Consider the following 22,968-nt stretch of genomic DNA (forward strand, 5'->3'; position numbering starts at 1 on the left):
AGCCACTGACAGTATGTAGGTACTGCTGCCAACAACTTGAAGACAAAGAGTAAAGCTGCATGGGCTGAGGGGGTGGCTTAAAAATGGAAAAAGAGAGGCAGATGCACAGGCTGGAGAGTAGGTGGGAAGGGAGGGAGAGAAAAAAGAGAGACTGCATGAGGTAGGGGTGGGAAGGTAGGAAAAGAGAGATGCCCATCCACCCAAAATTGGCTGTCTGACTACGCCACTGAATTTATCCCCAATTATATAAATATAGATGTTATGCATATTTGGTGTAGATTGCCTGAAAACTTGACTAGTATAGAGTCACCAGAATTTATGTTTGGGAAACACTGATTTAGAAAATTATTAGTAGAACCTCATTTATTTTGTTCTGATCTTAACATCTGAAGTGAAAATATGCATATTGCTGTTCTCTGCCATTTGGAAGGACCTGGATTTGATTTCTAGCTCAAGACTTGGGCTTCCCAGGTTGGCTGGGAATTTTGTATTACAAACACTCAAAATACCCACAGGGGAGAAAATCACAGGCAGAGCTTCCAAGTAATCCAAGTCCAGGAAGAAGATTCTAGGCCAGTCCTGGATTTCTGCCAACCTCATCCTGAGGTATTAAGGAATCTGCAGCACTAATTTCAATAAGTAGAATTAGGGACTATAAACACTGCACTGCTTTGGGATGTAGGTTTAATACCTGAACTGTCCCAAAAGTCACTGCAACTCTGTAGCAACCCTCATAGCCAAACTTTATGCCTACAATTGTAGGTAGAGAATGATACAGACAAATTTTTCCCTGTCCCCGCGGGAACTCATTTTCCCATCCTGTCCAGGCAAGTTCTTTTCCTATCCCTACCTCTGCACCATCCCTGCAGAAGTGTTCGAGGCTTGTGCAATTAAGGCAGAGCTTACAGGAATGGGGCGGGGACAGGATAGGGAAATTGAGTTCCTGCGGGGACAGGGAAAAATTTGTTCCCATGTCATTCTCTATATTGCACCACTCTAGAAATCAAAATGTAGTAAAAATAAGCCAAGTAAAGGACAATCAAGCCATTGTGACATCACTGATGAGGTTGGCTCTTATTGGTGGAATGAGGCATTGTGACATCACTGTTGAAACTGGCTCTTAGGCATTGGTGGAATGAGGCATTATGATGTCACAATACCAGCTCTGGTCTGGTTATCAGAGGCTGAAACTTTTCACACTATTTATTCAGTTTTCTAGACCAGTGGTTCCTAACCCTGTCCTGGAGGACCACCAGGCCAATCGGGTTTTCAGGCTAGCCCTAATGAATATGCATGAGAGAGATTTGCATATAATGGAAGTGACAGATATGCAAATCTGCATTAGGGCGATCCTGAAAACCCGATTGGCCTGGTGGTCCTCCAGGACAGGCTTGGGAACCACTGTTCTAGACTGTTCTCACAAGTAGAGAATGACACAGGGACAAATTTTTTCCCCGTCCCCGCAAGAACTCATTTTCTTGTCCCATTCCAGCAAAGTTCTTTTCCTTTCCCTGCCCCATTCCTGCAAGCTCTGTCCTCATCTGCACAAGCCTCAAACACTTTAAAATCATAAGTAGCAACATTCTAGAGCTCAGATTGTGATGTCATAATGCCTCATTCCACCAATGCCTAAGCTCTGTCCTCATCTGCACAAGCCTCAAACACTTTAAAATCATAAGTAGCAACATTCTAGAGCTCAGATTGTGATGTCATAATGCCTCATTCCACCAATGCCTAAGCTCTGTCCTCATCTGCACAAGCCTCAAACACTTTAAAATCATAAGTAGCAACATTCTAGAGCTCAGATTATGATGTCATAATGCCTCATTCCACCAATGCCTAAGCTCCGTCCTCATCTGCACAATCCTCAAACACTTTAAAATCATAAGTGTTCGACGTTTGTGTGGTTAAGGCAGAGCTTACAAGAATGGGGCAGGGCCAGTGACAAAGCTTGTGGGTAAGGGATAGAAAAATTGAGTTCCTGCAGGGATGGGGTCAAATTTGTCCCTGTGTCATTCTCTAATCGTAGGGTTCCATGAAGAGTCCAGATGCATGATCGCCACCAAAGATGTATCACTTCAATGACTGAATTAAAGTAAGATGAGAGGAGATATACAATAGGGGAAAATCCCCAAACACTTGGAAATTTCCATTTGTGTGCATATTTTATAAAATAAAAAGCTAGAGGTTAGCCTTATCACCCCGAGGTTGCAGGTTCAAGCCCAGTGTTGCTCCTTCTGACCCCAGGCAATTCATTTAATCCTCTGTTGCCCCAAGTAGCATAGTTAGATTGTGAGCCCACAAGGACAAATAGGGAAAATACTTAGAGTACCTGATTAGATTGTAAAATGGATTGTGAACTACTCCGATGATTGGCTGTGCTGATGGGCAGTATATCAAACGCAAAATGAACTTGAACTAAGCACATAGGCCCGGATTCTCAAATGGCACTCTGGGCAAAGAACACATGTATGCATGCAACCATCGATTCCAAAATAAATAAAGACACATTAGCGCTCTGAGGACAAAGCCGAGTGGTTGTGTTGATCTTCTTCAAGGAATAAAAGTTACAGGGCTTAAAAGTCCTTAGAAGCCATTTCTTTGTTCTCCTCCAGCTATCGTCACAAGTCTAAGCTGTTTTTGCTCGAATCTGCAGCCTTCAGAAAGGACGAGGAAAAGTGTTCCAAAGATACAAGACAATCCAAAAGTCATTGGTTTCCTTCGTCCACTCATACTCTACATCCTCCTGATCTCGTGATCATACTCAACAGTACCAGGCATTGCTGTATCATCATAGTCAGTCTCGTCTTCTGACAGAACCTCAACGTAGCCACAATCTGACGTCCTCTTATCAGGAAGGCTAATCACCTTTGGAGACCTTTGTGTTTCCATAATATTATAATTAGGATCTATGAACGACAGAGGAAAGTTTAAGTTAAATGCTTCAGGAACTAGGCAATGGAAAGCATTCCAAAAGTCCCTTCAATGAGTTTGACAGTGAAACCCTTGACAGAGAGAGTACTTTCCCCTTTTAAAAATTTAAATCTTTAAGATATAGGATTGAATGAAGAAGGGGGAAAAATGAAAAACTCATGAATTCAAAGCAATCCTGACAGGAACAAAATTACAATAGCCAGTTAAAAGGGGTAGATTCAATAAATGGCATCTAACATTAGTCATAGGATGATATGTGCAAAGATAATATTCGGCAAAGGTCACACTGTGAGGAACAATCTTTGCAGAATACTAGCTTAGTGTGCATTTTGGGCCTGATTATATACACGGTGCCGCAATCACAAATGCCTAGTGACACCCAACTTGGTTCTGTGCAGAACCTAATTGCTTTTAATTGGTTTAAATAGGTTGGTAATTGACTATGCCAATACAAACTGATTGAAAAAACATTGTTTTAATGATCAGTTTAGGTTGCGCATAGATATCAATGTGGCACCTAGCGATGCCTAAGTCAAGACACCTTCCGATGCCTATCTGAAAAGTAGGCATGGTTAGGGGCGGAATACAGATGTGGTTGACTTTGGCATCGATAGGCGTATGAGATAGTCACTGGGAAATTAGGCCAGGCAAAATCTGGCCTACAAGAGGCTGCTGAAACATTCTCAGTCCAACCAACAAAGTAGGGGCAGTCTCCATTGAGGGCTATACACTTAGGGGCAGATTCTATAAACAGGTGTACTGACTTTAGGCAGCGGTAGGCATCCTACCACTGTCTAGCAGCCAATTGGGATGCACATTTATAAAACAAAAAACCTGAGGCAGTTGGCCTACACTGTAGACATTTGTCGTGGTTGAGGGACACTTAAGCTTGTCGAAGACTGGATGTGGGTGTGGTTTCACCTGGAAATGGCCTTGGGCAAGCTTAAGTGGCCCTAGGAATCTCCTTTGGGCCATGACCTGAAATGTAGGCCAGCAAAATACTGGCCTACATTTTATATAGACGCAGCTGCTGAGCTGATTGCAGCACGGGAATCTGCCTGCTGTAATCAGCTGAGTGGCTGCAGTAGGGAACTCTCCGTTCCTCCCCCCCCCCCCACACACAAAGTCATCCCATAGTAGGATGCCCACTCCATCCTACTGGAACCCTCCTCTAGAACTTCCCAAAATGTAATTTTATATCATTTTCATTCTATTCATTCATAGAAATTAAAGTCTAAATAATGCCAGTCACTTAACAAAACATGATTTTACAAAAATAATTCCCTGAAGTCAAGCCTGCAAGGATTACTAGATGTCTTTCAGCAGCTCCCCTCCCTCCCCATTACCTTCGTGGCCAAGTCAAAATGATCTACCAACAATAAAATTTTAAAAACACAAAGCACATTGTACGCAGAGAAAATGTTAATTATCATTTATATTCCGCGGGTTTTCAAAGAGGTCAAGGCAGATGACTTTCTGCAATGTCACCTCAGTAACAACTATACAAAAATAGACAAATATACCCCCCTCCCTTTTTATTAAACCGCAATAGCGTTTTTTAGCGCAGGGAGCTGCGCTGAATGCCCCACGCTGCTCTCAACGCTCCTTGCGCTAAAAACTGCTATTGCAGTTTAGTAAAAGGGGCCCATAGTGCAAAATATAGACAGCATATATAAATTCTCAAAACGGACACATTTTGATCACTAAATTGAAAATAAAATAATTTTTCCTACCTTTGTTTGGTAATTTCAACAGTCTCTGGTTGCACTTTATTCTTCTGACTGTGCATCCAATATTTATTCCCTTCTTTCAGCCTCCTGTATGCTTCCTCTCCTCCAGACTTCATTCCCTCCCCCAACTTTTTCTTTGTTTCATCCTGTCCCCTTCTTTCTTTCTCTCTCCATGCCCCCTTTCTTTCTGTATGTCTGTCTTTCTCTCTCTCTCCGTGCCCCATTTCTTTCTTTCACCCTGCCTCCTTCTTTCTTTTTCTCTCCATGCCCCCTTTCTTTCTCTATGTCTGTCTTTCTCTCTCTTTCACCCTGCCCCCTTTCTTTCTTTCTGGATCCCTGTCCCCCCCCTTGCTTTCTTTCTGGCTCCCTGGCTCCCCCCTTTCTTTCTTTCTCCCTTCCCTCCCCCATGCCACCGCCGCTACCACCACCATGCTGCCACCACCGCCAGGGAAAGGCTGCCACTGGCCATCAGAAACAGGCCAGCGCCGAATTCGCCCTCCTTCTTTTCCCGCGTGCCGACCAACTCTGGCTGCCCGATGTCAATTCTAACGTCGGAGAGGACGTTCCAGGCCAACCAGGCAGCGATTGGCTGGCCCAGAACGTCCTCTCCGACGTCAGAATTGACGGCTAGAGTTGCTTGGCTCGGGGAAGAGAAGCAGCAGGGAGGGAGAATTTGGTGCCGGCTTCTTTCTTTCCCCGGTGGCAGCCTATTCCCCGGTAAGTGGCCAGCTGAACACCCCCTCGGGCCTTGCACCTGTGGCGGACCGCCCCCCCTGCTCCCCCCTTCGTACGCCACTGCAGCTGGAGAGATGCTTACACCTTTTGGCCAGCAGGCCCACCACTCCAAAATGACGGGCCTTCCCCTTCCCGGTGCTTTCTGAGGGGCCTTAGGCACCTGGGCCAATCATAGTCTTAGGACTCCTTCCCAGTGTATCCCTTATAGGATGCCAGTCTGTGATTCTCAAATGCTTCTTAGGTGGCTGCTGAGATCAGTGTCCTGTACAGAATATCCCCCAAAGTTCAGTGATTTTCTACTTTTTTGTTCCATATTTTTCCAACAGAACAAAAAAAAGTGGTGGAAATAAGAAAGAGGATTGATTAAGGTTTAAGAGGGCTGTATTGAAACCAATCCAGAAAATGCAAATTCTGTATTGTAACACCATTACAAAGTTCATATAAACCGCTCTGAATTGGCTCCTCCACTCATTAGCAGCGGTATAGAAGCTTTCAATAAACAATCCTAAGTTTCTAGAACTGTACTAATATTCTAGTTAACTGCAAAATATGAAAACCAGTAATAAGGAAGTGCGCTTACAGAATGCATTTGTCTTGCTTTCGGTTATGGCGATTCTAGATGGAACAGAGGGGGCATCTCCAGATCTCTGGTAAATAGTGTTTCTAAATAAAAAGGACAATAAAAATGATGAAAGTACTCATCAGTGATAATAAATAATGAATAGCCCCTGGTACATGCCATGCCAGAGGGCATTTTGTCTCACATACTTGCTCAATTGAATTTTAAACCAGATTTCCAAGAAGACTCTAAAATTACTGTTTAAATTGAACTATAACATTTTTATAGCTGGTTTGGATTTGTGTCTTAGGCAGGTTTGAAATCTTTAGGCATGTCTTAGGCCTATGTTACCACTCATAATTTGCGATAACAAGACATCTATTTTTGAACCCAAACAGCTTAAAGAGTTCAAATTAATATCTAATCACCCACTGAAGTCAGCTGAAACGGTTTACAGCTGTTAAAAACACATCTCTTTGCTCAGGCATTTTTAATATCTGATTTTTGTAGCTCTAAGGGCCGGATTCCCTAAACAGCGCCATTGTCAACATCAACCTTACATGCGGCTGCCGGTCGTGTGCCAATCACACGACAGCACTGTTTAAAGAATTGCGCTTCCAGCAAAGGTAGGCACCAGATATGTAGGCCAGGGTTTTCAAGGCCTACATTTCTGGCACCTACCTTTGATGTGAATTTATTTATTTAAAAATTGTGCCTCCAGAGGTGCCTACCTACAGGGCTGGATTAATTCGTTGAGGGCCCCTAGGCACACAAGTATCAGTGGAAGAAAAGGAAAAGCTGCACTGGATCCTGTATTGACAAGGCCTGAGAGTTTGAGTTTGTTTTGGATAAAGGCTGCTGGAGCTTGGAGGTGGGGCAGGGTCTTAGAATTCCAGGCTACAGTATCTGATCAGGGAAAGGTTCCCATATATAATGAAAAGTATCACATTTTGAGTTTGTTTACATAAAGTAGAAGCCTGAAGAAGCTTTGGTCATTATTATGCCCTACTAGGGTTACCATATGGCTCCAGAAAAAGGAGGACGGATTGAGATATCTGGGTTTTACTTCCATTGCTTTCAGTGGAAATAAGGCCCAGATGTCTCTATCTGTCCTCCTTACTTCCATTGCTTTCACTAGAAGTAAAACCCTGATGTCGCAATCCTTCTTCCTTTTTTTGGAACCATATTGTAACCCTATGCCCTAGTAGGGCCTAGAGAGATGTGACTGCTCTTGTCCCTAACAGTGGTGACAACCTTCAGTTACTATGGGCCTTCCATAAGAGGAAATAATTCCTGCTCTCAAAACCGCTCTTTCTTCATGCCACCCTTCTATTTGAAACAAATTGATTTCTCTCTGAAGTGGACTCACTCTAGATAAACTCTGTTGTCCTCAATGTTTTTTTCCACTTTCCTCTTCACTGCAAAAGACTGTCGAATTCGTCTAGACAGACCTAAAAGAAAAAAATTCAGATTATTAAAGATAATTATCTTATTCCTAGATTCTGGTCTACTGCTGATGTGCAATAATAATTACTAAAGTATCAGCTGCCATCCTAAGGGGAACACAATACAAACTGAGGTATTTTTGCTGACTTTTTAACAGAGCTCTCTGCCCGATTTCTTTTTTTATGTGGAATGGTATGTGGTCTTCATCATAAGGCGTATGAGGACAGACTTAAAGATCTCAATCTGTATACTTTGGAGGAAAGGCAGGAGAGGGGAGATATGATAGAGACGTTTAAATACCTACATAATGTAAATGCGCATGAGTCGAGTCTCTTTCATTTGAAAGGAAACTGCAATGAGAGGGCATAGGATGAAGTTAAGAGGTGATAGGCTCCGAAGTAATTTAAGGAAATATTTTTTTACAGAAAGGGTGGTAGATGCATAGAACAGTCTCCCAGAAGAGGTGGTAGAGACAGTGTCTGAATTCAAAAGGGCCTGGGATAGGGATGTGGGATTTCTCGGAGAGAGAAAGAGATAATGGTTACTGCGGATGGACAGCTCTATGACCTCACAATGCAGGTGCAAAGAGCCTTAGCCTATAGGAAGAGGGGATGCAAATGTTAAGAGCCTTAGCCAATAGGGAGAGGAAGAGATAGTGGATACTGCAGATGGGTAATTTGGCCTTTATCTGCCATCATGTTTCTATGTATTGCTGGGAGAGCCTGTTTTTATTGCTTTAGTAGAGGGAGAATTTTATATGCTTGCCCTAGGGCAATGATTGTCAACCATTTTTCAGTTGGGGGCATGCCAGATGGACTATGCTCACATCTGTGACCAGGGCTGGTTTTAGACCTGCTGGGGCTCAAGGCAGAAATTAAGGAGGGGGCCCCCGATCCCTTCTTTTCCTTGCACCCTCCCCCCTCCTTGATCTCCCCATCTGCCATTTCTACCACACGTAAAATTTTAACACCCCTCCCCCCTCTTTTACAGAATTGTAATGCATTTTTTAATGCTGTCCATGGCAATAACAGCTCCGATGCTCATAGGAATTCTGTTACTGCTGTAGCTGGCGCTAAAAACTGCACTACAGTTTTGTAAAAAGGGGGGGTAGGGTAATTGACTTCTTCATACACAAAACACAGATAGACCTTTACCAAATACAGAACAATGGATCACAAATAGAAATAGAAATGGGAACCCTAAGAAATTAAACCCAGCAAGTATTACAACACTGAAGAAATGAAAACAGATATGCACTTCTTTTAGTACTGAACACAAAGGAGTCCCAGGTCCAGGTCCACCAAAAATTAGCCACCTCCCTTGCTGTAGCTGGTAGGAATCCCGAAGCCCTATCCCTGAGCTGCCACCAGCTGCAGAGCTTGGGGAGTTCTGCCTGCTAGAGTGGAGGAAAAGGACTTCAGTGAACAAGGCTTTGGGATCCTCACCAGCTTAGGTATTTCAGTTTTGCAATTGAGCAGGGGGGAAGAGCGGGAAGAAAATTTAGTGCCCAACCACTTTGGGCTCAAGACCACTGCCCACCCTTACCCCTCACCACACCCCCAGCAAGCCACAAAGATCTGTGAGGCACATATCCCAAAGCTAACGTATTCCAGGTAATACATTTAAAATAAAATACTTTTTTCTACCTTTGTTGTCTGGACATTTTATTTTTCTATCTTGGTCCCATTTTGTCTCTTCTACTTCCCTGTGTCTTCTGATTATTCCCTATCCAGTGGTTGCTATCCAAGTCTTTTTTCCTCTCTCTTGTTTCATTCCCTCTCTACACTTGTCTGATATACTGATTTTTCCTTTCTAGTTCTTCCTGATTTTTTTTCTTTTCTGCATCTCCATCCACTCAAATTTCACTCTTTTCATTCTTTTTTCAGCTACCTATCAACTTTCCATCTCTCTTTCTCATGCTCCAGCTATTCCATTCCAAGGATCTGCCTCCTCTGACACAACTTCCTGTTTCTGCCTGGGCGTATCACGGCAGAGGAAAAGCTTCTGGGACAGCACTGGCAACTTGTGAGAATGACTGCCACACCGGTGCTCTTCCGAAAAAGAAGATTTGACTTTGAAAGGAGACCAGGAAGGTGAGGGGAAGGGAAGGAGATGGACAGAAGGGGAAGAGATGCCGACCTGCCCTGTTTACCCTCCCCCTAACACTGACCCTGTCTGTGACTCACTGCATGCATATCCTCATGGACCTATAGCAGTTCTTATGATTTAAGTATGCTTTGCGTTCACAAAAACCCTATCTCCTCCCAACAGATGCAGACCAGAACTAGCACATTTCTCCATGGAAGAAACCACATAAAAAAGAAATATTCTGAATCTTGTCTTCTGATTAACAGCAACATCAATCTCTCCATCACTATGCGTGGGGTACGACTTTCCTGTTTCGTTTTGGTTAGTGTGACAGAGTTCTACACAGAAACTACATGCAGACATAATACTGCACCTCTGTTATATGCAAAGGGGATCACAAGTTAGAAATTGAAATATGAAGAGAATATTTCAACTGGGAATACCAAGAAGTCAAATTGGTTATGTACAACAACACAGAAGAAATAAAAATAGAAACGTATATTCTTTTGTACTAAACAAAATACAAAGTTATCTGCAATATACATTTCCCATAGCTATCATAAACTAATGTATTCATCTTAAATTTATATTAAAAAAACAAAAAACATAAAAAGTTTGCTTCTGCCTTTGCTGATTATTTTATTTTTCCAAGCACATTAGTCCCAGGAAGGGTGGTTTATTTATTTATTTCTGTCTCCTTTCACCTCTTTCCAGTGGTTGCTATTTGTTCTTTCTCATTTCCTCTTGTCTTAGTTCTATCCCCTCACCACAAATGACTCTCACATATTTCCTCTTTCTTTATTTTCTGTCTGCTCACTCAAATTTCATCCTGTCTCCAGTCCTCTTTCTACATTTCATCAACTTTCCAGTTCTTCCTCTCACTCCCTAGCTCTCCCATTTTTCCTGTTCCATTCTTTTACCTCCTACCCATTGCTACACTTCTACCTCTGTATTCACCATCCTCTCCTCTCACATCTCTTTGACAACCCCATGTCTACTCACATATGGTTCCATCATGCCTGGCATCTTCTCTCCCTCTCTGCTGTATATACCCTTGTAGCCCAACATCTTTGATCTCTATCTCTCTTTTCTTTTCCCCTCCCCATCCCCCATATGTGCTTGTAGCCTAGCATCTTTCTGACTCTGTCTTCTTGTCCCATCTGTTTCCTCCAGCCTTATGATCCATCATTACCTTGTCCCCTCTGTTTTCCTCCAGCCCTATGGTCCAGCATCACCTTGTCCCCTCTGTTTTCCTCCAGCCCTATGGTCCAATATCACCTTGTCCCATCTGTTTCCTCCAGCCTTAGGGTCCAGCATCACCTTGCCCCCATCTGTTTCCTCCAGCCCTATGGTCCAGCATCACCTTGTCCCATCTGTTTCCTCCAGCCCTATGGTCCAGCATCACCTTGTCACCTCTGTTTCCTCCAGATTAGGGTCAAGCATTACCATGCCCCATCTGCTTCCTCCAGTCTTATGGTTCAGCATTTCCCTGTTCCTTCTCTCTCTCCTCCACCTCTTTTGTTTATTAGGTGCCATCAACTCGTGTTCAAGTCCTAGCGACATGATGAACATCAGCAAGTTTCTGTGGCACTATACAGAAGTAGACTGTTGGACCTTTCTTCTTCACAGTATAAATTTGATGTTGTCGCATCAAACATTATCTTCTGCCTCCAAAACTGCCCATCTGCTGCTTACCAGATGGGTGGTACATTGTTAGTATGACATCTCCGCTGAAACCTGTCCACCTTGAGAGGCCCTGCTGGTAGTGAAACTACTGATGGCATAGTTTTCAGCTTCTCAGATATGCAGAAGCCCATATACAATGCCTCCACCTCTATGGTTCAGAATTTTATTGTGCTCTCTCTCCCCCCAATCCTTGTAGTCCAGGAGCTCCATGTTCCCTCTCTGTCCCCCATACCCACCTCTAATGTTCAGTAACTCCTTGTGCCCTCCCCCTTTCCCTCAACCTTTATGGTCCAGCAGTTTTATGTTTCCTCACCCTTCCCCTCCACTCTTAGGATCAAACAGCTCTGTGCCCCCCTCCCTCTTCTAACCCAATAACCAAAGAGGATGCTAAGAATTACTAGGAAAAGGATGGTAAATAAGACTAAAAATATTATAATGCCTCTGTATTGCTCCATGGTGCGACATCACCTTGAATATTGTACTCAATTCTGGCTGCCATATCTCAAAACAGATATAGTGAAATTAGAAAAGGTTCAAAGAAGAGTGACTAAGATGATAAATGGGATGGAACTCCTCTCATATGAGGAAAGACTAAAGAGGTTAGAGCTCTTCAGCTTCGAAAAGAGACAACTGAGTGGACATATGATTGTGATCCACAAAATCCTGAGTAGTGTAGAATGGGTAAAGGTGAATCGATTTTTTACTCTTAAAAATTACAAAGACTACGGGATACTCAATTAAGTTACCATTAAAACAAGAAGAAATAATTAAGCTCTGGAACTTATTGCCAGAGGCTGTGGCAATAGCAGTTAGCTTAGCTAGGTTTAAAAAAGGTTTGGACAAGCTCCTGGAGGAAAAGTCCATAGTCTGCTATTGAGACAGACACGAGGGAAGCCACTGCTTGCCCTGGGATCAGTAGCATGGAATGTTGCTACTATTTGGGTTTCTGCCAGGTTTTTGTGTCCTGGATTGGCGTCTGTGGAAACTGGATATTGGGCTAGATGGACCATTGGTTTGACCCACTATGGCTATTTTTATGTTCTTATGTTTCAATGTGCAGCCCCTGTAAAAGCCCTTTTACCCACATGAAAAAGCTTTCACACATGACCAGTCCTTCATAAACTTACCTCCTAACTGTCAGAACCTTTTAGATGGATTAGATATGAAATAATTGCATGAAGACAAACAATGCTGCTATGAAATAACAAAGCTAACATGGCCTAGGAAAAGAATTTGAAAATAATGGAAAATTGGTATTGGAACCATGGAGAAGTGTTTACAAGGTTAGCTAACATACTGCAATGCTCTCTTGGGGGAGGCATGGGTTAATCTTTGCTTTTAAGTGAGTTGAAATGCCATAGTGAAGAAAGAGGAAGAGAGGGGGGGGGGGACGAGATGAGAGAGAGTGACTCAGAATGAAGAAATCCATCTTAATGAGAAAATAATAAAGGTCTTGGTTCTTTCTTTGAATTGCATAGGAATTCAGGGAAAATATGTAAAGAGTAAGAAAGGATCAACAATTTATAATATAGTACATAGGCATCAGAATGTGGGGGGGGGGGACACAAAAAAATTGGCAGTGAAAAGTCAGAAGAGTTAGTTATAGCTTTCCCAACTCCCCCACCTACCTCCTCCCCAGCCGCTGTAATTTTAAATCTTTGGGCAGCCAGCTGCGGCAACAAGGTGAGCCTGCTGCCATTGGCCTGCCCAAGAAAGCCTTCATTATGCAGCATCCCACTTAAAATGAAGGCTTCCAGGGCAGGCCGACAACAGTAGGCTCACTTCATTGCCGCTGCCAGATACCCAAAGATTTATAATTACAGCAGCCGGAGGGTAGAAGAGACAGAGGAATAAATGCAGAAGACAGGAAAGCAGAAAAAAGAGAAACTGGAACTGACTTGATGGGAAAAAAAATCTCTAGACAACAAAGGTTTAAAAAAAAAAAAGCATTTTATTTTAAATTTATTGACTTAAATACAGTATGTTAGCTGTGGGAAATCTGTATAGCTGCCACCAGAGCTGCACTTCACAATCCAGCAGTCAAAACAACCTATTTTTCTCGATAGACTCATCAACAACACTACCCCCCTCTTCTACAAAACCGCGCTAGTGGTTTTTAGCACAGAGAATCACGCTGAATGGCACGCGCTGCTCCCGATACTCATAGGAACTCAATGAGTGTCGGGAGCAGTGCAGGCCATTCAGCTGAACAAAATCTTCTGTCTATTCCCTCTTTGAAATTTATAAATACAACAAGAGCTGAAATCTTCTCCATAACTGTGCCACAAACCTGGAATCACCTTCCATCATTCTTAAGAGAAGATACGTAATTAGATAAATTTAAAATCATCCTTAAAAGTTTTCTGTTCAATGATGCCTTTCAGAGTTAAACTCTAGGGGGAACTTTAGATCCTTATATTATGCAATTACAGTCATAGACAGGCCCCTAAAACATCCTGAAACTAGCCTTATAAGGCTACTATCCTCCCCCTCCTATTTGTTTTTACCTTTAATGTTACTTTTCTATCAAAACTGTAGTTCTTCCCCCCTTTCCTATACTTCTAGTAAGTGAATATTTGTTTCAATAATGTCTATATGTTTTTGTACCCTTAATTTTTATGTAAATCGCTTAAAAATTATTTATAAGCATTTTATCAAATTTTTAATAAAACTTGGAACAACAAGCTTTTGGCGTTGGCTGGCAGGGAGTCCTGGCCGGAGCTTTCAGCTGCTCGTCTCAGAAACCCCGCCTCCCTGTAACTGAACAATTCACTGCGGCCATTTCATTGCAGCCACAATAAGAAATCGTCTTATTCTGCTACCTCTAGGGCTCATGCTTCCAAAGGCAGTAGTATTGCAAGAGTATCACTAGGGATACCATTTTGAAGGACGGAACTAGATGGGCAGGAGCATCTGGGGAATGCTCATGCCCAGGGACCACTATATCACTAGGGATTAAGATATGACCATGGGGGTTGGAAATCCTTTATGAGATGGAGGGGGGGTTAATTATGGTGAGGGGGAATTTGGTTGGAGGAGGCTTATTTGGGGTTAGGGTCTTTGATCAGTGAAGTGGGGGTAACCTGGAAGTGATTACCAGGATCACTAGTAACAGTACAAGGGGGCACTCAGAGAAATTGAAAGGGGGAGAGGTTTAGAACAAACGCTAGGAAGTTCTTTTTCACACAGAGGGTGGTGGATACATGGAACGCGCTACCGGAGGATGTGATAAACAGGAGCACGCTACAGGGCTTCAAAGAAGCTTTGGATAGGTACTTGGAAGACAAAGGGATTGAGGGGTACAGATAAGAGTAAAGGTAGATTATAGGGATGGGATTAGAGGTAAGTTATAAAATTAATCAGGGATCACTGTTCAGGCACTAGGCCTGATGGGCCGCTGAGCAGGATGGACCTCTGGTCTGACTCAGCGGGGTAACTTCTTCTTCTTCTTCTTACTAGGCCAAAGCTTTGCAGTCCGAAGTTCCTAGAATGGTAAAATAACCCCTGCTTTTGGCTAAGGTTATTTTACTATCATTTTATGTCTAAAATGCAACTTGAGAGTGTACTCGGTAGTCACTGCAAGTAGCATTATGGAAGTCACATAGTAATGAATTGATTTGTATGTATTTGCACATTTTATATTTCATTATTATGTACTATGAGTAACTTATTTAGTATTACAATAGAGCAAGAAACCCAGCTTTAGAGACATTTAAGACAAGTTTAGGGGCTAATAATGCAGATTATTGCCCTAGCACAGTTTGATAACTTCCCCCCTTAGTGCTAAAACCATACTTCTTAATAGTAGCCCATGTTCACATCTACACCCCTTAAGCTCTCTATTAACTGTATTTTTTTAACTTATTCAGTTTTCTATACTGTTCTCCCAGGGGGAGCTCAGAACAGTTTACATGAATTTATTCAAGTACTCAAGCATTTTTCCCTGTCTGTCCTAGTGGGCTCACAATCCATCTAATGTACCTGGGGCGATGGAGGATTAAGTGACAAGGCCTAGGGTAATTATTTATATTGCAGTACATGACATTATGCAGCATTTTAGATAAAGGCAAGACACATTAGATTAGGAAGAACATGTTCTGGGTTTAAAATGTTAAAAGATCTTCACGAAGAAGTATTTTAGTCAACATATAAACATGGTAGGAGAGTCAACAAGATGCATCCACTCGAAAAAAGACCATTCCAGGTATTCAGTACAACAAAGTGGAAAGTGCTGCATTGAGTTGGTAATCTCCAGATGCAGACAGATCATAAACTAAGGTAATTACAAAACTCTACTATCCACTCAACCCCCATTCTCCTTCCAATTATTTATTGGGATCTGGGTTCTTATTCCCATCCTGGAATGAACAAAATCAACCTAAACGGGCTGCCAAAGCAGCCCAGGTACAGTACCTCGTGGCAGCTGGGTCCTGCACACACAGAACATGATGATGCCGATGATACAGCTGACCAGCAGAATCCCCACAATCACCAGGACCCAAAAGTATTTCCGTATCCAATCCATTGTGGCTATACCTGTGAATGGAAAAGCAAGAAAAAAAACCTCAATCCACCAACACTTAGAGGTGCCAAGGAAACAACTAACCAGAAGTGACTTCAAAGTGTGGCTCACTGGTAGAGCTGCTGCCTCTGCACCCCAGAGGTTGGGAAATTAAATCCCAGTGCTGCTCATTGTGACCTTGGGCAAGTCTCTTAATCCTCCAGTGTCCACTGCTTTGAATGTCAGCTTTGAAATGCCAAAGCCACAAAAAGGCAGTATATAAGTCTCCATTCCCTTTGTAAAATCAGCATCATAACATATAATTGCAGGGTTTCATTGAAGCTCAGTTCCAGCAGAGGGGGGCAGTTTTAGCATGGAATCAGCCATGCACTTCTACCTTACAGCCCCAATCCAGCATCTCCCCTTCTCCACAATTGTCCACTTCTACCTTACCCACCAATCCAGCATCTCCCCTTCTCCCCCTCTCCCCAATTGTCCAGCATCTCCCCTTCTCATCCTTATCTCTCATGTCTCCAGCATCTCCCATTCCCTTCCCAGTAGTCTAGCGTCTCCCGTCCCTTCCCCACCCCAGGTACAGAGATGCCAAGTTATGTTATGTTAATCAGGTTTTCTATTCCGCCTTTATCTATTCAGTTCAAGGTCAGATTACATTACATAAAGTTGGGTCAATTACCCAGGATGTTACAATGGACAGTTTGATGCTGACATTCAATAGGGTTGCTAGTAAAGGTAGATCAGTACAACTATTAATGCAGTTAAGTCATAGTTACAAATACATAGTTACATATATAAGTAGGTCATCGTTGGCTCATCGTTATGTCCCACAAGTTGGATTACACAGTTTAGAAATGGCCTTTTACAATTACCATTTCAGTTACTTCAGGGTTTGCTCTCTGTCTTGGTACAGAAATGCTTTTAATAGTTTTCTGACTCTGAGATAGTGATCACAAGATTGTAGCATAAATGGTAGTTGGTTCCAGCATTTTGCTGATTGATATTGGATGGATAAGGTAATTTGACTGGTAGACTTTATACTGTTGCATGCTGGGAATTTTAAGTGGCAAAGATTTCTGGTGGAATATCTGTTGGAGGCACTCTGGAGTAGGGTGGCCAACTCTGTTAGATAGTTGGGAGCATTCCCTCTCAGGATATTAAAGGCAGTGATGCCTAATTTAAACTTGATCCTTGCAGTTTGGGGCAGCCAATGTAGTTTGTATATGAGTCTTACTTCTTCATTTTGAACCAGTTGCAGACATGATAGCAATGTTTTAGAGCAAAGAACTAGTGTTATGTTACAGTAGTCTAGTCGCGATAGGATTAGGGATTGCACTAAAATTCGGAAAACCTCTGTTTCAAAGTATTTTCTGATGGATCAGCTTTCTCATCACAAGGAAAGATTGTTTTATTATTGATTGTACATGGCTTTTCATGGATAGGTGGTTATCAATTTCTACTCCAAAGATTCAGAATGTAGTTCTAATGGAAGTCTCACTCATTAAGAGTGTGTCACACTCGTTTGAAAATTCTCCCATTCTCATACTCTTTGAACCGTATTTCTCATTCATCAGAGCTTCAGTGCACTGATCTTGATCACTGCTTTCATGAGAAGTAAGCCATAGAGAAGTAAACCAAGTGGTATGAAGAAATCTGAGCTTACCTTCCTGTCTGCTGCTTCCCATTGCCCTGCCCCTTTCACTTTACCGCAAGTACATGTGCTCTGAAACCAATATACTGTACATATTTATAACTACTCGGTGGAAGACAATTGTCAGCTCATAAATTTTACCCAAACTGCTCCACTCTTTGCCTGTATTTTCTCAGAGGCGCCAAAGAAAAGCCAATATCATTTAATGCTGCCTTGATTCATTTGCAAAGCAATACTACATTTAAATCATTCTAGGTTTTTAATCTGGATGTACCATCTGAAAAATCTCACTCTTTGGCCTTCAATCTCAGTCCTTGGTGTAGTAAATTTCACTCTTTAGGATGGTTCAACCTTGGCATCTCTGCAGGTATCCAACACCTCCCCCTCCTTCCTTGGCCCTGTTACTACTCCTGCTTCCCCCCTCCCCCACCTCCTTGGGAATCATTCAAGCCTACACAAGACAAAGGAAAAAGAGTACCCTTCTCCCTCCGAATCCACAGTTTCAGTATCTGTAGATTCGGTTATTCATGATTTTTTATTTTTTTAAAAAAGCTAATTCCGGACCTTCCCCGCCTCCCTCCTGGCATCCCAGACCTTACCTGGTGGTCTAGCGGGCTCTCGGGGCAGGAGCAATTTTCCTCCATTCCTGCCCCGTGCAAATCACTCATAGAAAATGGCTGCGGGGAGTTCCTGTCGTAGTCTCGAGAGATGTGGATGGGTGGATAAGGGTGGGTGGAGGTCGTAGGCTGAGAGAGGGTCTGGTGAGTAACCAGCAGGACCAGTGGCAACCAGCAGACAGACTGGTAATAGCACTGGGAACTAGAGGGACCTGGTCACATGTTTGGAAGTGTTTTAACTATTGTGTTTGTTTCAACAGTGCCTGGGGAGTGAAGTGACAGGTGTTAACTGCTCGGCCCGATCACATGATGACACTTACATAAAAGGTTTTTTGGGTTTAACCTATATTATGCAATGATACCTGGATAATTTCTAAGCTTCTGGGTGAAGCTCAAATTCTCTGATGACTACTGATATCACAGTCATAGAAAAAAATCCCTAATATGTTGTTCTTATTGTTAAGTATTCATATGTTGCTAGTTTTGACTGGTTGTCACTACATTAATTCATGTTCTACCCAAAGGCATGGGAATCATAGAGATATTGGTACAAAATGTATGCTGTTTTAAGTAGGGTCATCTTTGGCAAAATTGAGAGGGTTATGTCTTTTAAAATTTCCAAATAGTTTGGGAGTGCAATTGGTATTTATCCGAGAACTTTAATCACATCAATATTTTGATTCAAAGTCTTTCTACTTCAATTAATAAATCATAGTTAGGTCCTTTTACTAAGGTGCGTGCGCTAAATGCTAAGACATGTCCATAGGATATAATGGGTGCATTTAGCACGCACTAAACCGGCTACCGCACCTTAGTAAAAGGACCTAAGTATTTTGTATCCGTTTTCATCAATTCTAGGCTAACTGAATATTTCAACCACACATTATTTAGGGCCCATTTTACAAAGCCGTGATAGTGAGTCTGCTGTTGGCAAAAGCACAGAAGCCCCCTAGGAATTGAATGGGCTTTGGTGCATTTGCTGTGGGAGAGTCGCTACTTTGGCTTTGTATAAAAAGCCCTTAGTGTTAAAATATGAAAAATATGCCAGTTCTAGAGACAGAAAGGGTTTTTTTGTCTTTCTGGACACAGCAGAAGACCAACGGGTAGGGATAAAGGAGGCAGCAGAAGGGGTTCAACGCCCTCTCATTGCAACATGCAGAAATTTGGCTCCTTTCTTCTACCTCACGCCCACCAACAGTGCCATAAAGAAAGAAAAACCCAAAGCCAGAGACAAGGGAATCAGGAAAATGGCCGGAGTTCACTTGCCTTCCTGTCTCCTCATTTTATTACGTTTTCATTTTCCAAACCGTCAAGACCATTTACTGTCTTGACAAACCTCAAAATATTCAGGATAGTAAAACCGAATCAGGAAGAAGGGAGTCATAGGGGCAAACAAGCTAATTGTTTCCCTCTCCCCATCACTATAAATCCCATACATCTAAGAAAATAAGAATTTGCATTCACTGCAACGCACAGCTGGAATGAAAAGCTTGAATGGATTAAGGGGGAAATTATCAACATGGTTTACCATTAAGACATGATATATTATTGTTTATTGGGAATATTGAGATGTTTTGTTAACACGATTTGAATCGGCTATATCTATGGAGCAGTGGAGATCTTATTTATCAGAAGATGTATTGAAGATAAGTGCGGTGTTTTTCTATGCTTGTTATTAGCTGTTTGTGCTACTTTAGTACTTCAATTTAACTCATGGAGGTTTTTCTGACCAAGGATGTGTTTTCTATGAGAACTCAGCACTTGTCATAGTAGTTCTTGGATTGATTTCCCTGAAACACTGAGGTCTTTTTCTCCGTGATAAAAACCTACCTTTTCTGTCCTCTGGCAAAGAAAGCTAACAGGATGTTAGGCATGATAAAGAAGGGAATCACAAGTAGATCAAGGGAGGTCATAATGCCGCTTTAAAGAGCAATGGTCAGACCACACTTGGAATACTGTGTCCAACACTGGTCTCCATACCTGAAGAGGGATACAACTCTGCTGGAGAGGGTGCAGAGGCGAGCGACGAAACTAGTAAAATGTATGGAGAACTTGAGCTACAAAGAACGCCTCGGAAAACTGGGATTATTCACCCTTGAGAAGAGAAGACTAAGAGGGGATCTGATAGAGACTTTTAAATTGCTAAAAGGAATCGACAAAATGGAGCAAGCTCACTCACCAGCAGGGGGAAAGGATGGTGAGCAAGAAACAGCATTATTCACATTGGTAAATGTGACCCAGACTCGGACCAGAGGTCATGGGCTGAAACTGAGAGGGGACACGGCCAGGACAAATGTCAGAAAATTCTGCTTCACACAGCGAGTGGTGAACGCCTGGAACTCTCTCCCGGAAGAGATGGTGAAGGGAACCACCATTCTAAGATTTAAGGAAAAATTGAACGCACATCTTCTTGCGGGACACATTGAGGGATACGAGTGACTAATGTATTCGCCAGGGTATGCCTGGCTGAGCCTCCGCGTGTGCGGATCACCGGACTGGATGGACCCCAGGTCTGATCCGGTGCAGGCATTTCTTAATATTATTGTTTACCCCAGTTATAAGGGGTCCTTTTATTAAGGTGCCCTAACCGATGTAGCACATGCTAAATGCTCAAGCGCCCATAGAATATAATGGATGCCTTAGCATTTAGCGCGCGCTAATTTTTAGCATGCGATACATCGGTTAGCGTGCCTTCATAAAAGGACCTCTAAGTTTCATTGCATAAAATGGGACTTGTGCTAAAATAGCATGCGTTAGTAGTAAAACAGCACATTTTAACAGTAGTCCACATTGATCACTTGTCCCATTGTGATGTCATAATGCCTCATTCCATCAATGCCTAAGAGCCAACCTCATCCATGATATCACAATGGCTTGATTGCGGCTATACTCTCTCGAAGAACGTAGGGAGAGGGGAGACATGATTGAGACGTTTAAATATGTCGTATCGAGGTGGAAGATGATATCTTCTTTCTTAAAGGACCCTCGGCCACAAGAGGGCATCCGCTAAAACTCAGGGGCGGGAAATTTCAGCATCGCCTACATTCTCGTTGCCTGTCATAATAATAGAAAGTATCGGCCCGCCTTTGAAGCTTCTTCACTACCATTAAGGTGTGTTATTTTACTGTTTACCTCAGCTATTAATAACTAGGGGCTCCTTTTCCTAAGGTGCGCTGGCGTTTTTAGCGCGCGCTTAGCACGCGCTACAGTGCCGTGCGCGCTAGATGCTAACGCCTCCATAGAGCTTGCGTTAGTATTTTTCATTTAGCGCGTGGTGAGCGCACGCTAATCTTGAGCGAGCGTTAAAAACGCTAGCGCACCTTAGTAAAAGGAGCCCTAGGTCTCATTACACAAAATGGGACCTGTGCTAAAACTTAATTGTAAAATAACACTTCATAATAGTAACCCATGTTGATAACTACACCCCTCAGTCTCACTGACGCTTACATGGAAACAAGAAGCGACCAGACTTTAGATGAGAGTTTTATGTTGGACTAACTTAATACATTGAAGATGAGCTTCTCATGTCAAGATAACTCTCAAAAGCTAGTCACAGATGTTTTGTTAGTCCAATAAAATAGTCGCACCTATAACTTCTGTATTGACCCTTATTTCTACATACTATATACATAGAAACATGATGGCAGATAAAGGCCAAATGGCCCATCCAGAAATGGACCTTTTCTCATTTTCTAATAACAAACTCAAGAGAAACACACACTCAAAATTAATCTCCCCTCCAGTTAGAGGCTGCAAAATGAAAAAACACCATGAACACCTTCTCTCTCACCAAGCAGCCCTATGGGGCAAAGACCTAGACCAACTGCTTTCGCCTACTACTTACGGGGAATTTAGGAAACGCCTAAAAACATACCTGTTCCAGAAATACCTAAACAATTGACCCGCTCTCCCCTCTCCCTCCCCCCTCCCTATTCCACCAGAACTTACAGCACTGTTATATATATATATATTCTATTATCTTCATCTTATCGTAATTTTACGTTGCTATTTATTCCCAACAGGTCCTGTCGGACATTACCTACTAAAATGTACATCTTATATTTTTGCTCAGCAAATTGTATTTCTATACTATTGCCTCCTGAGGTCTCTGATCTCTGTATTTCCTCTGAATATCTGCTTATTGTATTTCGCTGAATGTCCAGCTCTCTTGATTGTAAACCGCCTAGAAGTCGCAAGATTGTGGCGGTATAGAAGAATAAAGTTATTATTATTATTATTATCCAACTGAAGTAACAGAGCAATCATAAAAACTTTGCACACTGATGCCTACAAACGGTCAAATACCTGCTCCTTATCTTGTAGAATCTGCAGCTAAGCTGTCACTCGACCAGCCTCAGTCCATCTGGCTGAAGAAGTTCTGGCTCTGTGGCTTCCGCCTCATCCTTCTCATGGGTGCGGGCCAACTCTGGATGCACACTTGTGAAATAAGAATACTGGTGCCTGCTGCTGTTGACTGTCTTGAGTCGTGCTCTAGTAACTTCCTCTTTCGTTCCAGTATGAGGGGAAAGTATTCTTTTTATCTTAAAACAATCATATGTCTGTTAAACAAATCTGGAATCAGACGTATGAAAGGGGCATTCCCATAGGGTACCAGGTCCCTTATGCTTTCGAAAAGTTGCAAAAAGACCACAGTGGAAATAAAAAAGTTTCCACTCATTGAACTGACAAGATTATTGGAGGGTGAATGGATGCTCTTTTCTAACACAGTTGGCAGCTCAATGCTGCGTGTGGGCAGGCTGACAGTTATTGCACCTAAGGATCCAGGGTTGGCATTAGGGAGGTGCAAACAGATCGATTGCCCTAGTTCCCTTTGCTATAATGCACTCCCACCACCAGGAAGTATGCAGGTTGATTTTGGATTTTCTTTTAAAATCATGCTGTGCATGGTGTACTGATGTATAGTGTGGTAAAGAATTTGTAATGATCCAGTTTCATGGATGTGAAGGATTTTGGTTTATGGGCTGTAATCTTTTTTTATATTATGT

At 42.4% G+C, this 22,968-nt stretch overlaps 1 protein-coding gene and 1 long non-coding RNA gene across 2 annotated transcripts; one reads left to right on the plus strand and one right to left on the minus strand.

Annotated features, from left to right (window-relative positions):
- Positions 1-1,843: 1,843 nt before the first annotated feature.
- On the minus strand, positions 1,844-22,392 carry SCIMP (SLP adaptor and CSK interacting membrane protein). Its single transcript, XM_033921381.1, has 5 exons — positions 22,268-22,392; positions 15,592-15,714; positions 7,328-7,409; positions 5,980-6,062; positions 1,844-2,909 (listed from the first exon to the last, which is right to left on the minus strand). The coding sequence occupies exons 2-5, from the start codon at positions 15,701-15,703 to the stop codon at positions 2,737-2,739; spliced, it is 450 nt and encodes a 149-aa protein (XP_033777272.1). The 5' UTR covers positions 15,704-15,714; positions 22,268-22,392; the 3' UTR covers positions 1,844-2,736.
- LOC117348841 lies at positions 7,222-11,931 on the plus strand. The gene is made up of 3 exons (XR_004537056.1): positions 7,222-7,537; positions 9,330-9,497; positions 9,676-11,931. It is a non-coding gene; the product is annotated as an uncharacterized LOC117348841 (long non-coding RNA).
- Positions 22,393-22,968: the final 576 nt, after the last annotated feature.

The sequence above is a fragment of the Geotrypetes seraphini genome, chromosome 15 (genome assembly GCF_902459505.1).
Source record: "Geotrypetes seraphini chromosome 15, aGeoSer1.1, whole genome shotgun sequence".
NCBI classification, from domain to species: Eukaryota; Metazoa; Chordata; class Amphibia; order Gymnophiona; family Dermophiidae; genus Geotrypetes; species Geotrypetes seraphini.

Excerpts from the sequence above, each read along its gene's own strand:
- SCIMP (XM_033921381.1), bottom strand. The coding sequence starts at position 15,703 with ATGGATTGGATACGGAAATACTTTTGGGTCCTGGTGATTGTGGGGATT. Across the intron at positions 7,410-15,591 it reads CAGGACCCAGCTGCCACGAG|GTCTGTCTAGACGAATTCGA; the intron begins GTACTGTACCTG and ends TTTTTCTTTTAG. Across the intron at positions 2,910-5,979 it reads AAGCAAGACAAATGCATTCT|ATCCTAATTATAATATTATG; the intron begins GTAAGCGCACTT and ends TGTCGTTCATAG.